The sequence below is a fragment of the Erpetoichthys calabaricus genome, chromosome 7 (genome assembly GCF_900747795.2).
Source record: "Erpetoichthys calabaricus chromosome 7, fErpCal1.3, whole genome shotgun sequence".
Taxonomy (NCBI): domain Eukaryota; kingdom Metazoa; phylum Chordata; class Cladistia; order Polypteriformes; family Polypteridae; genus Erpetoichthys; species Erpetoichthys calabaricus.
The window spans coordinates 7098348-7115465 of NC_041400.2; the positions used below are offsets into that span (position 1 = coordinate 7098348).

General features: G+C 39.9%; 1 protein-coding gene across 1 annotated transcript in view; it reads left to right on the forward strand.

Annotated features, from left to right (window-relative positions):
• Window positions 1-2027: 2027 nt before the first annotated feature.
• The window catches only part of rad23b (RAD23 homolog B, nucleotide excision repair protein), a 72585-nt gene continuing 57494 nt past the window's right edge, over window positions 2028-17118 (forward strand). The window contains exon 1 of the mRNA XM_028792749.2: window positions 2028-2276. Coding sequence (XP_028648582.1) covers window positions 2211-2276 — 66 coding nt within the window. The 5' untranslated portion in view covers window positions 2028-2210. The remainder of the gene's footprint in view (window positions 2277-17118) is intronic.

Here is a 17118-nt window from a genome sequence, read left to right on the forward strand (position 1 = left end):
AAAAAAAAGAATTTTTTAAATTGTTGCAGATTTATTAAAAAAGAAAAACTGAAATATCACATGGTCCTAAGTATTCAGACCCTTTGCTCAGTATTTAGTAGAAGCGCCCTTTTGAGCTAATACAGCCAGGAGTCTTCTTGGGAAAGATGCAACAAGTTTTTCACACCTGGATTTGGGGATCCTCTGCCATTCCTCCTTGCAGATCCTCTCCAGTTCTGTCAGGTTGGATGGTAAACGTTGGTGGACAGCCATTTTTAGGTCTCTCCAGAGATGCTCAATTGGGTTTAAGTCAGGGCTCTGGCTGGGCCCTTCAAGAACAGTCACAGAGTTGTTGTGAAGCCACTCCTTCGTTATTTTAGCTGTGTGCTTAGGGTCATTGTCTTGTTGGAAGGTAAACCTTCGGCCCAGTCTGAGGTCCTTAGCACTCTGGAGAAGGTTTTCGTCCAGGATATCCCTGTACTTGGCCGCATTCATCTTTCCCTCGATTGCAACCAGTCGTCCTGTCCCTGCAGCTGAAAAACACCCCCACAGCATGATGCTGCCACCGCCATGCTTCACTGTGGGGACTGTATTGGACAAGTGATGAGCAGTGCCTGGTTGTCTCCACACATAGCGCTTAGAATTAAGGCCAAAAAGTTCTACCTTGGTCTCATCAGACCAGAGAATCTTATTTCTCACCATCTCAGAGTCCTTCAGGTGTGTTTTAGCAAACTCCATGCGGGCTGTCATGTGTCTTGCACTGAGGAGAGGCTTCCGACAGGCCACTCTGCCATAAAGCCCTGACTGCTGGAGGGCTGCAGTGATGGTTGACTTTCTACAACTTTCTCCCATCTCCTGACTGCATCTCTAGAGCTCAGCCAAAGTGATCTTTGGGTTTTTCTTTACCTCTCTCACCAAGGCTCTTCTCCCCCGGTAGCTCAGCTTGGCCGGATGGCCAGCTCTAGGAAGGGTTCTGGTCGTCCCAAACGTCTTCCATTTAAGGATTATGGAGGCCACTGTGCTCTTGGGAACCTTAAGTGCAGCAGAAATTTTTTTGTAACCTCGGCCAGATCTGTGCCTTGCCACAATTCTGTCTCTGAGCTCTTCAGGCAGTTCCTTTGACCTCATGATTCTCATTTGCTCTGACATGCATTGTGAGCTGTAAGGTCTTATATAGACAGGTGTGTGGCTTTCCTAATCGAGTCCAATCAGTATAATCAAACACAGCTGGACTCAAATGAAGGTGATCTCAAGGATGATCAGAAGAAATGGAAATCACCGGAGTTAAATATATGAGTGTCACAGCAAAGGGTCTGAATACTTAGGACCACGTGATATTTCAGTTTTTCTTTTTTAATAAATCTGCAACAATTTCAAAATATTCTTTTTTTTTGTCTGTCAATATGGGGTGCTGTGTGTACATTAAAGAGGAAAAAAATTAATTTAAATGATTTTAGCAAATGGCTGCAATATAACAAAGAGTGAAAAATTGAAGGTGGTCTGAATACTTTCCGTACCCACTGTATGTCTTCACTTACCATCAGTGTCCCAGATTTTTGCCACATCTCATACATTTTTCAATCTCAACAGACTTTTAATTTCTGATTTATTAAATGTCACTTGTAAATCAATAAAAGGATGTTTAGTGGCTTTTTAAGCCAAATCGTTAACTATTTAATTTCCTTTATGGCCCCTTTATGTGCTGGAACCTATAAAAAAGTAAAGAATAAACCCATATTCTGCAATTCTTGATCCACTTTCAATAGCAAGTCTGTCCATGACGAAGAATTACTCGGTTTTAATACTCTGTGAGACAGCGAAGGGATCAGAACAGTTAAGTACCCTGTTTGGACAAAGTTCTTCAATCCACAGTAGACCCAAAATAACGGCTATCAGCTCACTTGTAAACACTGACATATAATCGGTCTTTTCTTCATATACATTTGTAATTCCGGGAGCCTCACGCATCCCGCTTCGTTGCTATTTTCGCGGCGACTGTAATGCTAAAGCGCATGCGTCAGCCCAATTCCGTCATCTACGCATGCGCAGGCGTCTTGGCCTGTTTTGTTTATACGGCGAGAAGAGGTTTAGTAATGGCGGCAAGTAGGCCGTGATGAACGAGCGAAAATAGTCCGAATAGTACGCTGTCGGAGAAGGAAGGATTTGCAGGAAAAGAAAACCCGAAGCTTTGCAGACTTTAACTTGTTCGTAACAGCCAGATTGCTGAAACCATGCAGATCACGTTGAAAACGCTTCAGCAGCAGACCTTTAAGATCGAGATAGACGGGGAGGAGACGGTAAGTGAGCGAGTGCGTAAAGAAAAAAAAATAAAAGGCATAACCCGGAAAGGGGTTTGGTGGGGGGGGGAGTAAAAGGCAATGAGCGAAAGTTGTAGGGAATATAAATAATAAAGCAAAATGTCACTTATGGTTTATGTGAGGTTAAGGGGATGCAAACGTGCTTGTGGAACGCCCACATTTTTAAATTTGTCACGCAGAAACTCGTGCGGTTGAGGGACTAAAGTGGAAATAAACGTGTTGGATTGTTTTAGACAGCAAAAGTTCGTATGTGCAAGTTAAAGAAAACTGTCTTACTTGCCTACGCAATTTTCTTGGGCAGTTTTGTCTTGTTTGGTTTTCCTGCATGTATTTTATTATGGCCGGCCAGATGTCCGTTTTTGAGTCGATTTGAAAGTGTAAAGTGGATTTTGTTCCAGGACGCGGACAAACTAGTAAAGATTAGCGTTCGTAAAAGTCCCTGTTAAGTGACAGTTTTTGCGCATTATAGTAGAAAAGTGTGACTGTTTAACGTCAGCTTAACCACGGCTAAAAGTGACTTGGCAGTAGAGAGCGCCTTCTTTTAAATTTGTTCAAATATTTCAGGGCCTCAGATTTTAGCCTCACACGCTCGGCTCCTTCTGCACAACGATGCTTACGCGAGGCCTTTACAACTTTCAACGATAGCCGCTATTACACGAGGCAGAAAAATAGCGATCAAGTAATCGGAAAATGGATTTCCGCCCTCCGTAAGTTTCTAAAAAAGATCCCGTCAACATAGTGATCACCATCAATGTGGCCAGTTATAAAATAAGTAAAGTCGTTTGTCTCAAACAGGGCCCTGTTGAATGTGAAATTAATGAGTCGTTTGGCCGTTGCCGTTTTCTGTTAGCGCTTGGACTGATAATCGACATTTAGATAATCATTAGTACATTGTCTGCCATAAAAGTTAAACACTGTGCCATTCTTACGCTCCCATTTCCAGATATTAAAAGGGGAAACGGTTCGTTTTCACGTATCCGATCCTGCCCGTGTGGACGGTGTATTTTCTTTTAATGTTTACGCAGAATTTCCTCAGACGTTACAAAAATGTGAACGTCAGGCTTAGTGAAAAGGTTATCCCTCATGTGGCTGATGCTGACTGTGTGGACTTAGTTTGTTGTCTTTGTGTGTACGTGGAATTTCTCACGCATTCCTTAAATGCGAATACCGACTTTAACTGGAAAGTACAAGACTGTGTTCACAAAACCAGGCCGAAGTCATTTGAATCAGATTTTTTTTTAATAATCTAATTTATATAACGCTTTCCTCACTACTCCTTAATGCAGTCAGTGGTCTCAAACTCCAGTCCTTGAGGGCCGCAATGGCTGCAGGTTTTCAATTCTAGCCCTTTTCTCAATTGGTGACCAGTTTTTGCTGCTTATTAACTCCATTTCCTTTCATTTTAATGGACTTGTTTTTTAAGATGTTTTCGTCCCAGAATTTCTTCATCATTCCTCAGAATTGCTTCATTTCTTTCCTTAAATGGCACCCAAATAGAAATGAAATGTTAAGTGAGGCAACTAACAGAAGGCCAACTACGTCAGGGCCTCAGACTCCAACCCAGGGGTCCTCAATCACCGTCTTGGAGGGTCCCAGTGGCTACAGGTTTTTCCAACCTTTTTCCCCAATTAGAACTCGGCCCTTGCTGATAATGAAACTTGGTATTTAACTTTAGGCCTTGTTAGCACTTTCATTCGTGAAAGACAAATTTTAGTTGCATTGTTGATCAGAGGTCCTCGGTTACATTTCTGGAGATCTGCAGTGGCTGCAGGTTTTCACTTCCACCAATTTCTTAATTAGAACCCATTTATTTACTACTAAATCAATACAGTTTTTGGAATTTTAGTTATCTGGCCTGTTACAATTCAGAAGCCTTAAGCGCCTATTTTAGTTTTTAGCAGCTGCATTTTTTTGTTACCTGTTTAATTAACAAGACATTTCTTAATAATGAAATGCAGATAACCAATAAACCAGCAGCACTCCAGATAAAGGGCTCCCTTTTAAACCTGTCCATATGCACCATAAGGTATCTGTGTTAAATAAATAAGTAAAAGAGAGGAATTGTTTAAATAAGTTTAAATCTGTTATGGTGCACAAACCACATGGATAATGTTCTCAAAGAAAGAAACTCTACGGTGCAATTCAGATTTCCCTTGGATGAATGAACGTGCTAACAAGCCAAATAGTTACATGCCAAGTTTCATTATCAGCAAGGACCGTCTTCTAATTAGGAAACTGGTTGGAAGGAAAAGCTGCAGCTTCTGCGGCCCTCCAGGACCGTGATTGAGGACCCCTGCTCCAACCGGTTGGATAATTAGGCACTAATTCTTGTTGTTAATTAAACCCATTCTTTAATTCCATGGCTTGTTGCTGTCCTCAATTTGCAATGGCATGCATTTCCAAAATTGTTGATTTTTCTTTTCTAAGAGCACAGTTCAGATGTTTAGGGGACCTGAGCAGATCAGCATTCCTGAGACCTTCATCTTTCTTTATTTTCAGATATTCTATGAAGGACAAAGTTTGCTGGTCATGGTTTTGGCTCATTTTGTATGTCAGTATCGACTGCTAATTAAGGAAAAAAGAAACAATTAAGGGGTCTTAGTCTTCAAGAGCCAGTCAAATAAAATTCAAAAGGAGTTAATTAGCAAGAAAAACAGGTCACTAATTAAGAAAAGGGTTAGAATGAAAACCTGTAGCCACTGTGCCCCTCCAGGACTGGAGTTTCAGACCACTGCCTTAATGTAACACATATCTTGTGCTTTTGGGGCTGTGTGGACACAGTACTCCCATCTTTTCAAATCCGGTTTGAGTCCTCTTCATATGTGGTCTTAGATTGGATATATATCCAATTCTTAGCCATACAACCTGATTGAGAATGGTCTGATTGGAATTCATGTGTTTTCTTGCCTATATGAATAGGCTGAGCACTGCCATCATCAGCCAGCATTGGCAATGTGACATAACAGCCATGGAAGAGAGATACAGCTGTGACAACAGTCAGGCCTACCATTGCTAGCTCCTTTCTCTTGGTGCAGCACTGCCAGCAAGAGCTGTGAAAAAGGAAAAAGCTAGCAGTCTGGCATTTTTTTTCATCTTCTCGACCTAATCATGTATACCTGACCACAAAGTGCCGTCTTCTAGAGCAGGGGTAGGCAACGTCGGTCCTGGAGTGCCCCAGTATGTGCAGGTTTTTGTTCCAACCCAGTTCCTTAACGAGAACTCAATTATTGCTGATGAAGCACATATTGCTTAAGTGACATTTTAATGGTTCATTTTAGTGGTCTCGCTTGTTAAGGTTCTCCAACCTTAATTGCTTATTTCAATCTTAAACTGCTGCATTCAGTGTTTTAATTGCTCCTTATTAGCAATAAGATGTAAAACGGGTAGGCAATGTCGGTCCTGGTGAGCCGCAGTGGCTACAGGTTTTCATTCAACCCAATTGCTTAATTAGAAACCAATCATTGCTAATCTCAGACCTTATTTAATTTTATGGCTTGTTAGTCTGTGCAATGTAAGGCTTTTATATCGTAGATTTTTTTCCTTTCCAAGGATATCATCCAAATGATTTGAAGCCTAAAACAGATCATTTTCAGTCTGTCACATTTTTCTATTAAGTGTTTTATTAAATCAAACCGTGCATGATGAACACACAGAGATGTAATTGGAAAAAATCTAGCTGGAGAACTGCTGGCTGCTTTGTCTTTTACATCTTATTGCTAATAAGGAGCAATTAAAACACTGAATGCAGCAGTTTAAGATTGAAATAAGCAATTAAGGTTGGAGAACCTTAACAAGCGAGACCACTAAAATGAAGCATCAAAATGTCACTTAAGTAATATGTGCTTCATCAGCAATAATTGAGTTCTCGTTAAGGAACTGGGTTGGAACAAAAACCTGCACATACTGTGGCACTCCAGGACCGACGTTGCCTACCCCTGTTCTAGAGCAGTGTTTCCCAACCTTGGTTCTGGGGGCACACTGTGGCTGCAGGTTTTTGTTCCAGCCAGCTTCTGGTTTTAATTGGACTCATGGGCTAATTAAGTTATGTTATTTCCCAAGTTCTGTGTTTTGGGAACAATGTAGAAATTAGAAAACTAAGTTTGGTAAAAAAAAAATATATATATTTAAATGTACCAAGCATTTATATGGGAATAATGTATTTTTTTCTTTTTAACAATATTTTCATCCTACTTTTCTAGGTGTTCTAATTGTTTATTTAATTCATTATTTACTAATTATAGGGTCTGATGCTAAAGTACTTGCAGCCTTTGATTATTCTGTGTTTGCCAGCCTGTCTGCTCTGCTCATTTTTAATTGTCATTAATAAGGTACAACGAAGGGGAAAACTGCACAGAGAAAGAGCAAAATAGAATGAAATCAACAAAATAGAGTTAAGCATTTAAATCAATAGCAAAAGCAGAAATATTTCTAAATGTCTTAATGTAAAAATCATGCTGCTGTGCTTTTCTGAATGTAGAATAAAAGAAAAAGAATCCCAGCTAATTAAATGAGATCAGTGCGATCAGGTGTTGTCAACGATTAAGAATCTGGTTGGAACAAAAACCTGCAGCCACCATGTGCCCCCAGGACCGAAGTTGGGAAACACTGTTGTAGAGCAAAATGCAATGTTTATAGTAGGTACTGGTGCGTCCATTTATTTTTTTTATGCCACATTCCATTTGAAGTGGGAAGTTGAAATTTCCAAATTCCTAGACGGAGTTTCTGATTCGAAAACGTGGGTCTGGTCTGTCAAATCTGAGTTTGTCCGACTTCATATCATGAAGTCAATCGAAAATGGTGGTGAACACCTCAAAACTTTATTGAGTATACTGCTTTTTAGCACTTCTGTCTGTTTGTGTTTCTTTAAATCAGTAGTATGCACAGTATTGTCCAACTTCCTTCTGTTGACGTGCTGCTACAGTGTTTGAATACGCAAAATACCACGAAATGTGTTATTAACGACTGCTGTTTAATCCCATGGAGCAAGCACAACACACTTTCTTCAACTCGTCCATATTGGTTTTCTGAATGTTCTACTGGAATTCAATCAACTCGTATGGGATGTCATTCCCAGCTCCATCGTCCGAGGTAAATGGAATGCAGCAAATACCTTGAATCGTCTCACAAATGTGACTTTTTTTTGGTGTTGGTGATGGCCTGTGCACAAATGTATCAATGTGCTCATAAGTGTCATGTCGGAGGACGGATGAATTCGCATTATAGTTGGGTATACAGGTCAGTTGTGCTTGTGAATGTGTGAACTATCAAGGTAGGCAAATCTGATTGGAGCAAAAAAATAAAATTGGAATTGAGCGATGAGGCTCATAATGTGAACATAGTGTGAATTGACCCAGAATGAATGAGTACACCCTGAATTGAGCTGGTCCCTCACACATGGCGAGTTCCTTCCTTGCAGCCAGAGCTTTTGGGTCATGCCAGGCATACACTGTTTTTGTAATCATGGTTAAGTGATTACTCACACTGCATGATGGAGTCACTTGTTATATATGTGTTCAAACCATATGAGCATGTTCTGTCTAATGTGCCAAGACATGGGTGCTCAGACTATACTGGTACATGGCCCCTGATGGACAGTTTTACCCATTGCAGTAAAGCTTTGCCCATTTGACAAAGTATGGCCACAAGCTTCTCAAAATGTCAATGAAGAAAGGAGCTACGCCATTGACTGATGATCTACCGTAAAAGCACAAAGAAAATGAGCATCAGGACACATGGGTGGTTGTGGTGCAAACAATATGATCTGTCTGTTTTAGAGAGAGAACTTGAGGTCTGCATGATCTGTCATTTTCCATTGCTTGTGTTTATTTCGGATTCTTCCAGTAAATGTTTTCTAAGGTACTTTTATCATTGGCCGTTTAGTTGTATGTGTGTTGCTGTGTGATAACTTTTTAAAATAAAAAAGGGGAAAACGATAATGACATATCAGCGATACCCAATGAATGAACTATAGTGACTGCACAATGAGTTTTTGGAAATTTGTAACATCAGAAAATTGGCTCACACTACAAGCCAGCTGACCAAAATTCTTCCAATAGTACGACAGCTCAGTCGTAGAATGAAATAGGGCATTGCGACCTCTCTCGTACTGTCCATGAAACAATGGTTGATAGAGAAAATTCGGCCTGATGTCAAGTTAGTTCGCAGCTGCAAATTGGGCCTGAAATCGTGCCAGTCACACAATGTATGCCTGACATTACATACCAGTCCTGTGTGACACTGAGTGAGTTTACATGCACTCACAAAACGGGGATAAGGGGTGTGACCCAGTTAAGGCAGATATTGTAATGTGTTATAAAGAGTGTGTTTCGTTTGCATTATTTTTTTCTGCTTTTGTATGGAAAAACTGTACATTTATTGTGGCAGTATTTATTAAATTCTAAGCCCATATATGAACTTTCATGAAACTGACCCGAAACGCAGCCAAATGTGATGATTTTCTTGTGTTTTCTAAATCCATTTAGCCCTTCATGTGTCATAAAGTAAAAAAAAAAAAAAAAAAATCCATTCACTTATCAGTTATCACTGATTAAAGTCCCATAAAATAAGGCCAAGAAATATGGCTTTATAACATGTATTGGTACACCCTGTGTTGCAGAAACATTATTCCCCTATTTCATGATATAATGCCTCCTTACACACTAGTGAACTAATTAAAGTTGTTTCATTAACACCAGGATGTATTCAAACACTTTTTTATGGCCTACCAAAACACCAGATCTAAACATTAAACCTTTATGCTAACGTCAATTTAAACCTATTGTTGAAGACTGATGCAGGATCTCACTAGACGCTCTTCAGGAATTGTACGACTACAAGAAGGATCGATGTGGCTCTGAAAATAAATGGTGGCAACATGACCTGTTTGGACATAGCTTTTAATTTGTAATGCTTTTTACTTTGTCTACCTAATGAAATGACATTTTGCATGTGAATGAGTAATATATATTACTAGCCAACCCGCGCATAATTATTTATTGATGGGTGAACACTTCTTGAACGATACAGTTGTCCAAATGGGGTGGGTTTGAGGATACGACTTTGAGTGAATGGAAAGATGGAACTCTGGAAAGAGCAACATACAATTGTCCGTGACTTAAAACTGGTTTTGGCAGATACAGGCATATCTTTTTGAATGTTTGATTCCCTGTGCCTTATTAATTGTCATTGCAAAGGCCAATCTAACAGGAAATTGTCTGCGTGTAAAAGTAAAAGGCAAATTTGAATCTGATGGGGTCAAGGATATCCGGGGAATAAGGACAGTTTGTGAGGTAGGAGCCGCGATAGTTTTACACTCCAGTACATTGCGGTGAATGCTGGTAACAGAAAGTCTAGTGCCATCACAGAGACTTCTTGCTGGCATGAGGTTTATGAGAAGCATGATGACTGAACCTGTTTTAATTCTGAGTTTATGCAGAGGCATACCAGTGGGAGTAAGACTGTTAAGAAATTCTTCGGGGAATGAAACTTGATCTGCGGGATTGTCTGTGACGATGGAGTCAACGCTGGTGAAAGTTACTTTGTCGTTAGGGGTAAGTTTCAGTACTTGTTCATTAAGGTGTAGCGAGTCTTCGTTGGTGACGCTTAATATAGCTCATGTACTGAGTTGTTCCGCAGTCACAGTTGAGAAGTCGATGTCACCATATAGTTGTTGAACGGGATCAGAAATAAAAGGAAAACAATGTGAAGGTAATGGACATGGGAGGAGTGTTAGAGTTGGCGGGTGGGGCTCTGTCTTGCGTGTGTACGTATTCCATGGTTGGGCGACTTCGTGGATTATATATAGAAAAGCAGCCGGAACCGAAAAGAACAATGAAAAGTCAACGTGGCTCAGAGGTGCATGTGGACTGTAGCAGAGATGAAAGTGACTGAGGCGGTGTTTGGTGAGGTGTTGCGTGCGGGCACATGAGCAGGCAGTGTGCATGCCTTGAGAGCGAGGGTGGACTCGGGAGGAGGGTTAGAGTTGGCGGGCGGGGCTCTGTCGTGCGTATCCCATGGTCTTTGTCTTGTGTGCCATGGTTGGCTGCTTAGTGACTTGTTGGCGGGCGTGGCTCTGTCTTGCGTGCATCTTGCTTGTCATGGTCTTAGTGAATTATATATGTAGATATAGATAGATATAGATATAGATATAGAGATATATATCTATATATATATCTATATATATATCTATATAGATATATATATATATATATATATATAGATGATGACTTATTCAAACCATTTCAAGCTTTGTACTGAACTTTAAAGCAAAAACAAGGGTTCAGATTAGACATAGAAATTGCAATTAAAATGTAAACAGACCTTTGTTTTAACTTTAATGTTTTTGACAGGTGGCTTTACCTTTATACTTCAGATCAGGCAGTTAAACATGTCATTTCCTGTTCACCCAATGTGCAGTATAGTTGATTTGAAAGTCTTAAGATATTCCAGTTGTAAAATAAGGTAGAAAATTCACTAGCAAAACATGCTGTTAAAAGAATGTGTTTTTATTATAGACTATACAAGCTAACCATTCCAAAGAAAAGAAATAGGCTGATCCAGGAAGGAATGAGAATAAAAGAGATCCAAAAATATCACAATACCTGCATAGAGTTTCTGGAGTAATACAGTATTGAGATTAGTGCACACTAAAGCAAATAGCCATTCATTTACCTGCTAATATCAAATTTTTACTTTTATTAAGATTTTTGTTGTAATGTTCGTGGCGTTCAGGCTGAGATGATTGAAATGTTTAATTTTATTACTTTAATACAGGGGTCTCCAAACTTTTTTCCCCTGAGAGCTACTTTTACAAAATGAAAATGGCAGAGAGCTAGTCATGTTTTCTAACGTTTATTCTCATAGCTTATTTCAACCCAAACAAACGGAATATGCTTGTTTTGCCTGCACATTTACAAAATGTTGGTGTCCACAACTCACATTTTGCATTAAAACATCACAATAAATATTTAGTTTACCTTCAAGTGCATTTTGTATGTCTATGCATTGTCTAGTGTTTCTCACACTACTGAATTAAAACATGAATGCTGTCAAAACAAAAAAGTGCATTTCCAAATACACCGATATTCCTTATTAATTTGTCATTTTGTTCCATGTCACTGTTTCACTTGTCCAGTTGCATGTGTGATGTGTTTTTTAGTTAGTCAGATGACTGGCAACTGCATGGAGTCAACAAGAGGCAGGTGTATGGTGGAGTGGAGCCATTTAGGTTCACTTGCATGGAGTCATTTCAATGTTCATTTGTCAGTCTTGTGCTGAACTTTGATTTCATGGCCTTCATGTCAGACTCGCAGAGATATATAGACCCAAACAAAGCAGACATTTTCAGTGCTGCTTGGTGAAAATTCTTATACAGGGGGTCCTCGGGTTACGACACAGTTCTGTTCCTACGACAGTGATGTAACCCGAATTTTGGTGTAAGTTGAAACACACCCTAGCCTAAGTCACTTACCTATCCTAACACATTTGCAAAATCATAATGTAGGACATAAAAACACAACTAAGCCACAGAAAAATTAAAAGGACATAAATATACTGTGCTGTACACTGTACTGTAGTAACAGAAAAAATTAGTGTAAAAAAAATTTCCTTACTTTTATTCCTTCTGATCTCTTTACAGTATCTAATTTCACTTCCATCGTAATGGCTTTCCTCTTCTTTGATGCAAACCATCTGAAGACTCTGACTTTCGTTTAGGAGCCAAGAAGTCGGCAAACAAAGCGACACAAACGGAACACTTCCTCCACGTGCAGCCAAACTAGTTTTCCAACTCCCTCACTCATATGCCGTGTTACTGTATATTCTTCTGTCGCGCACAACCAAACTAGTTCGCCCACATAGTCTGTAAGTACGACGCTAACTGCACATTATCTTGAAGGTTTACTAATATATAGTAGACACTGGATTTTATATACAGTAATCCCTGGCTATATCGCGCTTCGCCTTTCGCGGCTTCACTCTATCGCGGATTTTATATGTAAGCATATTTAAATATATATCGCAGATTTTTGCGGACAATGGGTCTTTTTATTTTTGGTACATGCTTCCTCAGTTGGTTTTCCCAGTTGATTTCATACAAGGGACGCTATTGGCAGATGGCTGAGAAGCTACCCAACTTACTTTTCTCTCTCTCTTGCGCTGACATTCTCTGATCCTGACGTAGGGGGATTGAGCAGGGGGGCTGTTCGCACACCTAGACGATATGGACGCTCGTCTAAAAATGCTGAAAGATTATCTTCACGTTGCTCCCTTCTGTGCAGCTGCTTCGTGAAGCGACATGCTGCACGGTGCTTCACATACTTAAAAGCACGAAGGGCACGTATTGATTTTTCATTGTTTGTTTTTCTCTCTCTCTCTCTCTCTCTCTCAAACTTTCTCTGCTTCTGACGGAGGGGGTGTGAGCTGCAGCCTTCAACAGCTTTGTGCCGCGGTGCTTCGCATACTTAAAAGCCAAACAGCCCTATTGATTTGTTTGCTTTTCTCAATCTCTCTCTGACATTATCTGCTCCTGACTCGCACTCCTTTGAAGAGGAAGATATGTTTGCATTCTTTTAATTGTGAGACGGAACTGTCATCTCTGTCTTGTCATGGAGCACAGTTTAAACTTTTGAAAAAGAGACAAATGTTTGTTTGCAGTGTTTGAATAACGTTCCTGTCTCACTACAACCTCCTGTGTTTCTGCGCAAATCTGTGACCTAAGCATGACAATATAAAAAAAACCCTTCGCAGATTTTCACCTTTCGCGGGGGGTTCTGGAACGCAACCCCCGCGATGGAGGAGGGATTACTGTATATCTGTCCACTTTTCACAAGAGAACTACTTAATGCATTTAGATCTGTTTTTTTTTTTTTTCTATAATTTAATTGAACATTCTGGTTGATTTTTACGACTTCTCTCATTTCGCCATGTATCATAGTTCGCTTGCGGTACCGATTTATTTGCGCGAATTTGAGAAACACACAGTGGGCAGAGGGGAGGGGCCTCCCTCACTCACTCGCCAGCTTTGGGGCAGATTCCTTAACTCCGCTTAGCTAGAGAACGAGAGAACAATTGAATTCAACTTTGTTTGATATTTAAAATAAAGTGTTACTTAGGTCTTGATGAGTTTGAGTCCGGATATTCTCGTTAAGTGTATGCCACAATGAAAAGATAGATTGCAATTCAGATTTTGTGTTAAAAGGATCGTGATATGATTTTTTGGAAAGATCGCCCACCCCTAAGTTTGATTAATCAAGTTTTCAAATTTGTGTAGGATTCATTAACCCTCTTGTGAGCTACTTGGGAAGTGGTTGCGAGCAATGTGTTGGAAACCCCTGTTTTAATATTTGCCACTTAATATTTTCTTTTTCATCCATGCATGTTAAAATATGTCATCTGACTACTTCTGTAGTTAGTCTGGAATAGTATCTAGGTTATCATGTTTATTATCACAACACTTTTTGGGCTGCTACCAAGAAGTAATTAAAAGTTAGGTGGGGCCACTGTGTGGTAGATTTTTTTTTTTTTTTAATCTCAAATAGGGATGGCCTTGTCAGTAAATCAGTGTCTTCTTTGAATTCAGGGTACTAAATGGTAGTAGGAATACGTTTTAACTTTCTCCTAATTCTGCACTCAAATTCTCACAGAAGGTTTTGAAAAAAGCTGGGTACTGACAATTTAACAATTAATCTAGTGATTATTTTTTTTGATTTGTTGACTAATAAATAACTTTTAGTATCCACAGAGACGTGTGTTGTTTTAAATGTAAGGCTGATGGGATTAACTGCATATTATGGGATGGAATGTGCAATATGTTAAGGGATATAGATGAAGGAAGTAAATGGCACACATGTAACAAGCCATCCTGTGGTTCTGAGTCCTGTTAATAGAATAATGTAATGGAACATATGGTGTCAGAGACAAAAAAACTTAATGCTTAAACAGATACGGATGTTGCCAGAAGCCAAGGATAAGGATCTGCACTGGTATCCAAAAGGTTGCCGGTTCGAATCCCCGTTACTGCCAAAAGGGATCCTACTCTGCTTGGCCCTTGAGCAAGGCCCTTAACCTGCAGTTGCTGCAGAGGTGCTGTGCAATGGCTGACCCTGCGCTCTGACCCCAAGAGGTATGCGAAAACGAACACATTTTTAATATAAGAAATTGTACAAGGAGAAATAAAGAACAAAAGTACAAAGGGTTCCTTCACCTTGGATGTACTGCTATTCAGTCAATTTGCCAGACTTGTGGTGAAAGTTCCAGCACCACGTACATCTAATGTTCATGAGCCCACTTCAAGACAAAGGGGAAACAGAAAAGTTTATTTACTTTTTATATTTTTATTTATTTTAATTAGAAACAGATAACATTCCATACAGTCAAGTCAAATTTAACAAATCAGAGCAAAATGTGACACCCACCCAAGAGAGAGAGAGAGAAGCCACTAACCAAAGATCCCCTATTAAAGGAGCAAGAAAAGAAAGGTATCCTTATCTCCAAAATGGAAGCTTATTCTAAAATGTTATTGATTAGATCCTGCAATATTTTAAAAACCGTTTTGAGTAGATCCTGTAAGTGAGAATTATTTTTTTTTTTCCAATTTCAAGTAGTATAGAACATCGGTTACCCACTGACTGAAGAGTGGTGGGGTGGGATTCTTCCAGTTGAGCAAGATGAGTCTTTGTGCTAATAGTGAAGTAAATGAAATTACAGTTTGTCCTCCTCCACTTTAAAGCCGTCTGGGAATCAAAGGAAACAAAGCTGTTAATCAGTTAGGAGTGACTGTGACACCAAGGCTGTCCGATGGGCATGCAGAGATTTCTGTCCAAAATGTTGTTGATTTGGTGCACACCCAGAACATGTGGCCCAGTGAGGCTGGAGCTCATTTGCAAAGCTCACAGATTGAATCTTGCCTTGGAAACATTTTGGACAATTTCAAAGAAGATAAATGTGCTTGATAAAAGATTTTAAGTTGAATGACTGAATGCTTTGCACATATGGTGCTTGAATGTATTCTGTGCATGGCTGCCTTCCACTCTTTTTCTCTGAAATATTAAGTGACAGATCCCTTCCCCAATGTACTCTGGGTTCTTTGAAAGGACTTTGAAAATCTTATATATAAATGTCTACGCATGGAAGTGTGTGTCTGTCTGGCTTACTCAAGTGCGAGGCTACAGCATGAGACTCAAAGAAATCGACTCTGTCACCAAAGAGAAATTCGCTTAGCAGCTAATACACAACCAATTTGATTGATTGATTGAAGTGCCAGAATTCTTGGTTTCTAGGAGCCTGGGCTTTTTACAGCACAGGCTTACACAGCAAGTATTTTTTTAAATTGCAGAGATGAAATCTGAATCTTCAAGACTGATAAATAATTCTTCTGGAATAGACCGAGGTGGAGGTTAAGGAAATCCAGGCAGTTTCTAGCTTGAAAGTAATGGAGGAGTTGTGTTGATGAGAAGTTGTATTTGAAGCGTACTTGTCCTTGTATCCTATGAACATTATCCATGTGCAAGTCTCTAAGTGTATTAATACCGGACATTTTCCAGACATTGAATAATGTATATGCTTGAGAGGGTGGAAAAAGATGTTTATGTAGAGGTGCATCATATAAAAGCTTTTCTATCTTAATGTGTTTCCTACATCGGTTCCATGATCGGAAAAGTCAAGTGACTTGCTGCTGTTGATTTGTAACAAAGGACGGAACATCTAACACAGACAACAGTAAGAAATTACAAACATGTGACCGTTTTGTGGCTTATGTAATACCAAAAGCAAACCCAATATTCGTGTGCTACAAATTTAATGAAAAAGTGCACACACCTGGTGAATCATTTGAACAGTTCTCTGACTGAGCCACAGCAGCTAGTCAAAGACAGCATATAGGGATTTGGATAGCTGGAGACATATGTTACTTTAATTGTAAATCTGATGGGATAAACTGCATATTATGGGATGATACTGTATGTATATAATGGGATACACATGTAACAAGGCATCCTATGGTGGTGGTTCTTTCGGCTGCTCCCATAAAGAGTTGCTACAGCGGATCATCTTCTTCCATATCGTCCTGTCTTCTGCATCTTGCTCTGTTACACCCACCACCTGGATGTTCACATCCATAAACCTTCTCTTAGGCCTTCCTCTTTCCTGGCAGCTCTATCGTTAACATCCTTTTCCCAATATACCCAGCATCTCTCCTCTGCACATGTCTAAACCAACGCAATCTCACCTCTCTGACTTTGTCTCCCAACCTTCCAACCTGAGCGGACCCTCTAATGTACTCATTTCTAATCCTGTCCATCCTCATCACACCCAATGCAAATCTTAACATCTTTAACTCTGCCACCTCCAGCTCTGCCTCCTGCTTTCTGGTCAGTGCCATCGTCTCCAGCCCATATAACACAGCTGGTCTCACTACCGTCCTGTAGACCTTCCCTGTCACTCTTGCTGATACCCGACTGTCACAAATCACTCCTGACACTCTTCTCCACCCATTCCACCCTGCCAGCACTCTCTTTTTCACTTCTCTTCCACAATCCCCGTTACTCTGTACTGTTGATCCCAAGTATTTAAACTTTTCCACCTTTGCCAACTCTACACCCTGCATCTTCACCATTCCACTGACCTCCCTCTCATTCACACACGTGTATTCTGTCTTGGTGGTCCTACTGACCTTCATTCCTCTCCTTGCCAGTGTCTCCTCGACCTGCTTCCTACTATTGCTACAGATCTGAGTCGTTTTAATAGATTAAATCAACATAACATACAGTATAACAATCGTTGGTCAACAATAAAAATTTTGGATTACTCCATGAAATCGTAACAA